General features: G+C 47.4%; 1 protein-coding gene across 4 annotated transcripts in view; it reads left to right on the top strand.

Moving 5' to 3' along the window:
• stim1a (stromal interaction molecule 1a) overlaps nt 1-9,576 on the top strand; it is a 71,425-nt gene that overhangs the window by 13,144 nt on the left and 48,705 nt on the right. For all 4 annotated transcript variants that reach the window (XM_063205081.1, XM_063205082.1, XM_063205083.1 and 1 more), the window contains exon 4: nt 8,286-8,400. In XM_063205081.1, coding sequence (XP_063061151.1) covers nt 8,286-8,400 — 115 coding nt within the window. The remainder of the gene's footprint in view (nt 1-8,285; nt 8,401-9,576) is intronic.

The raw sequence follows: 9,576 nt of genomic DNA on the forward strand, positions 1-9,576 counted from the left end.
CGCTGTCTCTCTCTCCCTCTCTCTCTCTGTCTGTCTCTCTCTCTCTCTCTCTCTCTCTCTCTCTCTCTCTCTCTCTCTCTCTCTCTCTCTCTCTCTCTCTCTCTCTCTCTCTCTCTCTCTCTCTCTCTCTCTCTTTCTCGCCAACACACCACAGTAGCCCACCACCTCACCAAACCTCAATGTTAGTCTTCCTGTGTGTCTCTGTGTTTGTGTGTGGTTGTGTGCATGTTTTGGTTTGGTGTGTGAGAGAGAGCAAGTGTGTGTGTGTGCATGTGTGCGTGTGTGTGTGTGCGTGTGTGTGTGTGTGCATGTGTGCGTGTGTGTGTGTGCGTGTGTGTGTGTGTGTCTGTGTGTGTGTGTGCGCGTGCAATCCATGTGTGTGTGTGTGAGGCAGAGCTAGAAGAGGAAGTAAGGCACAGTGCAGTGCACCACTTTCATGCATTTACCTGCATGCTGCTACCTCTGTTATATGGCTTGATATACCAGACCATGTGACACCACTTGACACATTGATGTTGACACCAAAGACCGTCCCATTTGACATCAGCCTAAGGGAGTCAGTCCAAACCATGACTAATATTGCTTGGGTCTCTCATTGTGGTTCATGTCAGTTTGATCATCGGTGATCACCATAGATTAATTGGCCTGTTCTACATCAGTGGATTGACCCTAATGAGCTTCTGTGGGTCTTTCCACTCTCCGTAGTCCATTGTGTATATATCCATTGGGGATTTAGCAGTATAGGGAAGGAGTGGGGATAATGAGATGTCTCTTAACTGTGTTCTCTTCAATTTACTTAGCCAGTGAACCAGTGTTCAGGAGATTGGGAGTCCTTAAACCTGAAATGAGATTAAAAGAGGCCTCATTTGTAGTGTGTACCAGATGCTCTCTCTCTCTCTCTCTCTCTCTCTCTCTCTCTCTCTCTCTCTCTCTCTCTCTCTCTCTCTCTCTCTCTCTCTCTCTCTCTCTCTCTCTCTCTCTCTCTCTCTCTCTCTCTGGCTGTAGCCATGGAGTAATGTTGGTAAGGAATGAATCTGGCAATCAGAAGGTTGCAGATTCTTGACTATGGTACTATGCCAGGAGGAATAAATTGAGTGATCACCTTCTCCCTCATCATCCATGGTTGAAGTGCTCTTAAGCAGGGCATGTAACCGCACATTCCTCCAGGGACTGTAACCAGTACCATGTGCCTGTGCCAATACCGTATAATACATGTAAGGTGCTTTGTACAAAAGCCTTGGATAAGTGCAATGTTATGGTACACGTAATGGTTAAGCCTTGATTATCTGGAGAGGGAGTGAGACCCTTCTTTCCTTGGACTGCTTCTCTCACTCCCCTCCTCCTCCTCCTCCTCCTCCCCCTCCCCCCTCCTCCCCCTCCTCCTCCTCCCCCTCCCCCCTCCTCCTCCTCCCTCATGGGTGTGGCTGAATTGTCTGGTATTCCGTCTGCGAGCGAGCGAGAGGTCAGTGCTGGGCATGCCGGTGTCCTGTCTATATGAGCGACCCGTCGAGATGTGATTCTCTTCGCTACTGAGCATGCGCACGCATGCGCACACCCTCGCGGTGGTTTTCGCGGGTGATTGCCCATCGAATTGTGAGACCGCAAGTTACGATAGCATCCCCTGAGACTGTCAACTTTAGTGACTCAAACTGTAGCCCGCAAGTTACGATAGCATCCCCTGAGACTGTCAACTTTAGTGACTCAAACTGTAGCCCATGTCCTCCTGAGGTTACCACCAGTCATCCATAGTCTAGTTAGCCTATAGCCTGTCCACCGACTGTCATGGACTGAAAGTTACACTATATCCCCTGGGGGGAAAACGGGAAATAGCGTGGATCATCCGGCAGATCATTGGAAAATCTGCGAAATAGCGTGGCCTCGAACATTTGCTACTTTGTTGCCTAACCGTAATCGCTCACACACTCAGCCTCGAACATTGTAACATCGATCAGAAAAGACTATTTATGTAGAGGAGGCGTTCTCATTGCAAAATGGAAAAAAATCGCCACCTCTGATTGAGCTGTCAAAATGCTCCCTCCACCCTTTTCACTCAAGAATTTGAATCGACTGCATTGTAAAAATGCCTGAACATGGTAATAAGAAATGCACTGGTGGGGATGTTATGAAAATGGATTCCGGTCATTAAAAGACAGACATCTGCCAAAACAAAGCCTCAATACGCTATCTGCTATCTGGGAACATCTAAACCGCGCTTGTTTATCCCCATAGCACATGATTTCATGTAGCATTGCCTTGCGAGCCCACGTCGCATTGAAACCAAACCAACAGCAAATGACTGCATTAATCAACCCGTAGCCAGGCCCTGATCCCAAACACTCTCTCCAGTATTTGCGCAAACTCAACTCAGTCTCTTTCATATGGCACGTTTCTTAACTTGCTCAAACGAGAGGCTCACGGTTGTCAGCAGCCGCATGTTCCTATTAAACTCCGCACGAACGATTGCACACCCCTGTCCGTGAAATAAACAAAGTAATGGTTATTAAAACAGTCCTACGTGGACCGATTGAAACGCCTTCCGCGGAAAGTCAAGGTCGCTCATTTAGATGAGGCATCGCAAATCGATAGAACACCACTATCGAATAGGGCGACCGGTCGCTCATCTCGACGAGGCAACACATCTCGACAGAACACCGGCGCTGTAAAGCAACACCACCCCACAGTAGCCACAGCTGCAGCAGCCACCAACACTACCATCAGGGCCGGATTAAGATGACGTGGGGCCCCTTGGCTACAGGTTGCTGTCTGCCCCCACCCTGGAGGGCAAAGTTCCAGACAAATTTACATAGACCGTGTCGTAATTATGAGCTAAGAATTACGGATAACAGGTCAACCAACTGTACTCAATACGACAGATTCATTTTTCAGCAGTGCATCTTTTCATGATTCTGCAATCTTTCCCTTTCGGCCAATCAGGGCCCCCTGGCAGGTGGGGGCCCCTAGGGTGCAGCCATATCTAGCCTGTGCCTTAATCCGGCCCTGACTGCCATCACTACCTCCTTCCACACCCCTGCAGTTGCGCAGGCTGCAGCAGCTGCATGTGACCATTGCAAGGCGGTCGGTCAGACATTTTTTGTAAATGCCATGTGCCATTTGGCTACAGATCATCTCCCCTGCTCAGATCATTGCCATATCATTGTATCGAGTACCAAATGGGAAGATTGATGATATGCCTGAAGATATGATGCCTAATAATAATTTGGTAGCTATTTTAGTTCTCCTGAGATGGTTTGCAGATAAGATCGCTATGCTGGTCAAAGCTGAGAACTCGAAGGCAGATTTATTTTGTAATCTGTCTGAATTATGGTAGAGAGGGCTCTTGTTCTGTCCTCGTCTTTTGATCTCTCCTATCCTCATTCTTCAGTCTCTACTCTCTTCTCCTCTGTCTGCCTCTCCTCTCCTCTCCTCTCCTCTCCTTTCCTCTCCTCTCCTCTCCTCTCCGTCCCTCTGAGCTCCAGCAGTTTTTCCTTTCCCCAGTGTTGTTGCGAGGCGTCTCCGCTTACAGCAGCCGGTGGCCAGGCACGGCACAGTATGGCCGTCCATTCCAAGCACGCCTCCTCACCGTGCGAGAGGAGCCAAGAGTGGCAGTGTCAATGCCGGGCGGCGATCCAGCCCCCTTGAAGTAGGCATGCCCACCCACCACCCGCCCGCTGCCTTTCTCTCCCTCCCCCTCTCTCTGTCTCTCTCTCTGTCTCTCTCACTCTCTTTTGTTCACGTTGGGGTTCCACAAAAGTAAGGCTACCTCAATCTCTCCCCTCCCTCCTTCCACCACCCACACTTTCATACCCCCCACATGCAGACATGGATAATATACACACGTACGTACGCACATAACACGTATGTACACATGCACACGTACATAACAGATTGGCACACTGACACCGGTAGACATACGCTGTCCCACACACGTACATAACACATGCATACATAAACATACACACAAGTAGAGACACACATGCACATACATGCAGACAGGCACGCATTCAACACATTGGCACACTGACACCGGCAAACATACACTGGCCCACGCACACGTACACATGTACGTATGCAGACACACACACACACACACACACACAAACATACATTGGCAGACAGACACCAACACGCATAAACTGGCCCACACACACACACACACACACACACACACACACACACACACACACACACACATGCGTGCGCATACTCCACATACACCACCTCAGTACCGCCCACACCAATCTCCCCTGCCTCCTGTGCGTCTGGCTGCTGCCAAGCGTGAGATTAAATGTGCCGACTGCGGCTCCGAGTGACCCGACTATTCCCAGACTGGGGGAATCCTTCTTGTTTTATGAAGTTTTGAGGAGTCAGGGCCACGTAACGATTTTTCAGATATGGAGACGGATGGAGTTGTAGATTTTTTGGAAATTCATATAAGGAAAAATGTATCTTTCTTCTTATGCCCCAGACAACCTTTGGTCTCTTGCGTAGATGGTATATATACTCGAGCTGTCTTGTTTTGAAGTTGTTGGGCGCAGCGTTGGGCAACATGAGCAATCGTCCTCTTTTCTGGCCCTTTTTTTCCTGTTCTGTATGTTAAATCTGCAGTAGAATCTGCCCACGTTTCCCACGCCTTGGCACATGTACGACTGTTGAACGTTCTGTTCAGCCCCTGAAAAGGTGTCTGGCTTCTGTTTTTGTCTGCGTCTTAAAGCAACACGCAATGTTATGTTTTTTGGCGGTCTAAAAATAATATTTACAAAGTGATATCAGCGGTTCAACAGGGTGAAAGACTGCATGCTAAAATTGCAATAAGTAAGCAAAATAAAGCAAGAAGTATGAGAATAATTCATTAGAGAGGATTGTGTCTCCCTTCTGCTTGAATGAGACAGTGCTGTTTCCATTTTGTAGGAAGACCCAAAAGGATAACCATTATGTGTTGCTTTAGCTAGTATTGTACGGAAGTATAGTATAGTACCAAAGTTATTTTCTCTTTAAAAACACAAAGACAAGCTATTTTTGCAAAGCTTTATTTGTGTCAGTATCTCATGACAACAGCTAACCTAGGCTGTCAAAACAGTAAATAGCAGAAGCAGACGTGCTAAAGCTAAGCCTTTTGGTATCCTTGTGGAAATAATATCTATCCTAGGGCCATAAATATTGCACATTACAGCTGGAGGTTAGCACTTAGCCACTATGAAAAGCATCGCCTGGCCAAATGAACTGTCCATGAACCGTGTCATCGTTCACAAGCACAGCTGGTTGTCCATGGAGGCCTTGGGTTGTTCTGCTGAGCAAACATGGCCTTTGCCCAGTGCACCGCACTATGGTACAGTGCAGTGAAGTGTAGGCTAGCCAGGTAGATATTTGGACTTAAAACTAGCCTACCTGCTTGACTGCACACGGTGTTGTTCCTGGCTTGTGAAAGAGAAAGGTCTGCCATGTTTTTTGGGGGGGTTCTGTCTGTGTGCTCATTGAAGGTACGGTAGTTTTATTAAAATGGCGAATAATTGGTAAATACAATGTGCTTGTTTTTGTGCTCCTTTTGCTTGTTCTGGAAACGCTCCCCTGAATTGATCACAAGTTGTCATTGAGATAAAAAGCAGGTCAATACCGATGAGCATTTTAATGATCACCTGCCGGATGCTCCAACCGTCTGTCATTTTGTTTCAGTGGTGGTTCACTTATGGCCAAGTTCACTTATGGCCAAGGTGACTTTGAAGTACATGAAGCCAACGTGTATGAGAAATACTGATGCCTTTATCAACCACAGACATATCAGAAGATTTGGAAGGGATGCATTGTGATCATATTATTTCTTTTATTTGTTTTTCTATCCATTTTCATTTAACATGTTTCCTGAGGCTCACAGTGCCTGCTGATGCTTGACTTTCTACATGAAGGAAGCGAAGGACAGCACTTCTGATTTTTTTGTTGTTTATTCGCCCAACGTTTTGGGCAGAGCCCTTCTTCAGCGTCTAATCGTAATGATCCTTCATTCATTTTATGTTTGATGTGGGATTTAGCACCCAGTTAAAAAAAAACTGAGAATCATTCATTAGGCGATAGTGTGAGCCTGTCTCCACCACTTATTGAGCTTCTTGTGGCGGCCAATCGTTCATAGCGACGTCACTTTTTGATCCTTCGATGTCTGCTCTGCCCATGATTGTGAAGCAGAATTCACTAAGCGTTGGATTGTTCACCCACTAATAGGGAACGTGAGCTAGGTTTATACCGACGTGAGACAGGTTCGTTTTACCCTACTGATGATGTGTTTTTGCAATGGTAATCCTGCTCAGTATGAGAGGAACCGCAGGTTCAGACTTTTAGTGTGAGCCTGTCTCCACCACTTCTTGAGCTTGACTTACTGCAGCCAGCCAAGATTGACGCCTCAGCAAGGCCGACATATCCTTCTCTTTCACCTTCACTGTCGGTCGTGGTATTTACGTAGTAGTGCAGCAGGCCATTGTCAAGGCCATTGTCTCGCACACCTCCCTTCCTCCCTCCTGAAAGCATTTACTGCTGCTCAAGTGTGTTGGACCGTACGACGTTGCAAATAGACACATTCCTTCTGTGACATTAGCGCGCCTTCCTTGAACACACGTACGGTACAGTAAAGATCTCCAGCCCTTCAGACATTGTACATGTGTCAGCCAGGGGTTAGTGTTAGTGTGTGTGTGTGTGTGTGTGGTGCGGCAGAGCCACCAGTGTGTGATCGTTAATGTAGGTGTCCGGTTAAGCGAGTGACTTTTATAGCCCGAGGAGCCGCCGTAAGATGGGGTTTATTAGGCCAGACCGCCCTCAGCCAACTCCATTAGCCAGCTCTCCCAGGACTTGGAGCTTCACGTGTCACACAGAGTGCAGGAGTTATTCCTGAAGCGTGTGTGTGTGTGTTTGCGTGTGTGTGTGTGTGCATGCGTGCGTGCTTGTGTTTGGTCTATGTGTGTGTGTTTGGTCTGTGTGTGTGTATGTTTGGTCTCTGTGTGTGTGTATGTTTGGTCTCTGTGTGTGTAGGTTTTGTCTGTTTGTGTGTAGGTTTTGTCTGTTTGTGTGTAGGTTTTGTCTGTGTTTGTGTGTAGGTTTTGTCTGTGTTTGTGGGTATGTTGTGTGTGTGTGTGTGTGTGTGTGTGTGTGTGTGTGTGTGTGTGTGTGTGTGTGTGTGTGTGTGTGTGTGTGTGTTGTCTGTGCCGTGTCTGTGTACGTGTTTCGTGTGTGTGTGTGTGTGTGCATGCGTGCGTGCTTATGTTTGGTCTATGTGTGTGTATGTTTGGTCTGTATGTGTGTTTGGTCTGTGTGTGTGTGTGCATGTTTGGTCTGTGTGTGTGTATGTTTGGTCTATATGTGTGTATGTTTGGTCTGTTTGTGTGTAGGTTTTGTGTTTGTTTTGTGTGTGTGTGTGTTGTCTGTGCTGTGTGTGTTGTCTGTGATGTGTGTGTGTGTGTGTGTGTGTGTGTGTGTGCGTGTGCGTGCGCGTGCGTGCGCGCGTGCGTGCGCGCGTGCGTGCGTGCGCGTGCGCGTGTGCGTGTGGAGTTCATATTGTGTGTGTAGTTATGGTGTGAGTTGTGTAGGTGTGCCAGTTCTATTGGAGTGTGCATGTCTGTGTGTGTTCCATACATGCATGTTCCATGTCTACATCCATGTATGTGTTTCGGTGTGTGTAGTGTACCCAATGCATCCTTGTTTATGTGCGTGCCTGTGTGCGTCTGTGTGTCAGTGGTAATCTTTATTGCTTGTTGTTCCCATTAGTGCAAGTTTAACCAGTAACAGAAAATCTGTCTTAAATGCACCATGTCAGCCCAGCACAGGAAATGAGTCTTCAGCAGCAGCAGCAGCAGCAGTAGTTGGGTGGCAGGCGGGGTGGGAAGGGGACCGGATGGATGTCCCCCAGCAGATTGCCGGAGCCACAGCAGACCATGACTCTTCCACTTGTGCTGCTCCCCTCTGTACACAGACATTAACTGACGGCTCCATTTCTCTTCCTTTTCTCTCTTTTACTCTCGCTATCTCTTTCTCCCTACTATATCTCCCGCTCTGTTTCTTTACTCTCTTCCTGCCCTCTATCTCTCTTGCTCTCTTTCCTTTTCTCTCTCGTCTTTTCTGCTCTCTCTTCCTTTCTCCTCCCTTTTTCCTCTCTTGTTCACACTCGCACACTCTTTTCTCTCTCTCTCTCTCTCTCTCTCTCTCTCTCTCTCTCTCTCTCTCTCTCTCTCTCTCTCTCTCTCTCTCTCTCTCTCTCTCTCTCTCTCTCTACCCCCCCCCCCATCTCTCTGTGTGTCTCTCTTCCACAGTTCTTGAGGGAGGACCTGAATTACCAAGACCCCAAAGGCAAGCACAACAGTTTCCATGGCGACGACCAGTTCATCAGCGTGGCAGACCTGTGGAAAGTCTGGAAGGGCAACAAAGGTGCGTACAGTACTCTGCTCTGCTCTGCCTGCTTTAGTGGCCAGTTGCACTGCCCCCAGGCCTGACGTCTCTGGACATACATGCACACTAACCTGCCTCCACAGACTGAGAATGGACTGGCATACTGTTTGAAGTTTCTTTATTCAACAAACTTTAAGAAAAATGCAAAATACACAAGATGATGGCCATAAGGCTAATATCCATCTTTTGTCACTTACAGGTTGGTAAGTATTGCACACAATGTGCAAATAAAAAAGTATACTGCACACAAGTATCTAAAGTAGACATACAGTACATACACACTAACCTGCATCCAGAGAGTGGGAATGGACTAGCATTCTGTGTACATACATGCCCATTTACCTTGGGTCTTGCCTCCCCATTGAGAATGGACTGGAATGCTGTACATGTCTTTTGAGGTTAGACATCAGGTGGCACACCCACATCTAATGCCCATACATTTATTAGGAATTGGTGGTTGATATGCTGCAATGAATATGCTTCTTAGATGGTACACTAAAAACAAACCAGCAAAAAAACTCCATACAATAGTGGCACTGGCTGTCGTTGCGCCGCCCTGACATGTGTCGCTGCTGAAACGCCACTGACCCACATACTCCACATGCCCACTTACCTGTATCCTGCCCCCCACAGAGTGGGAAAAGGACTGGACCTGGAATTCCAGGTCAGACGAGATTGTATCTGTTTGCCTAAGACATGGGGCTCTATCACAGAGAACACACACACAGACATATTCTCTCTCTCTCTCTCTCTCTCTCTCTCTCTCTCTCTCTCTCTCTCTCTCTCTCTCTCTTCATAGATCTCTCTCCCTTTCACACACACTGGCACATTGGTCAGGACATAGTGTTCCTGCCAGGGTGGCTCGCCCCACCACATCGCCTCTCTGGTGGCCTGGCCCGTTTTTATCATTTTCACTTATCACTTTAACAAGCAGTGGTGCTGTAGTTTCAAACCCCATTTTTGTTCCTTTTTTGTCTGCCATTGTTTCATTGGTTTCATTCAGTGTTTTTATGCCATCAGTCCAAGAATATACAGACACAGTGTGTTCGACCACCTGTGGCTCTGTTTTTCCCTTAGTATGTTTGGATTTTGACTATCAAGTCAAGTCAAGTTTACGTATTTGTCCCCAAAGGGGAAATACGTTTGTAGTAGGTA

Source organism: Engraulis encrasicolus, chromosome 8 (genome assembly GCF_034702125.1).
Source record: "Engraulis encrasicolus isolate BLACKSEA-1 chromosome 8, IST_EnEncr_1.0, whole genome shotgun sequence".
Taxonomy (NCBI): domain Eukaryota; kingdom Metazoa; phylum Chordata; class Actinopteri; order Clupeiformes; family Engraulidae; genus Engraulis; species Engraulis encrasicolus.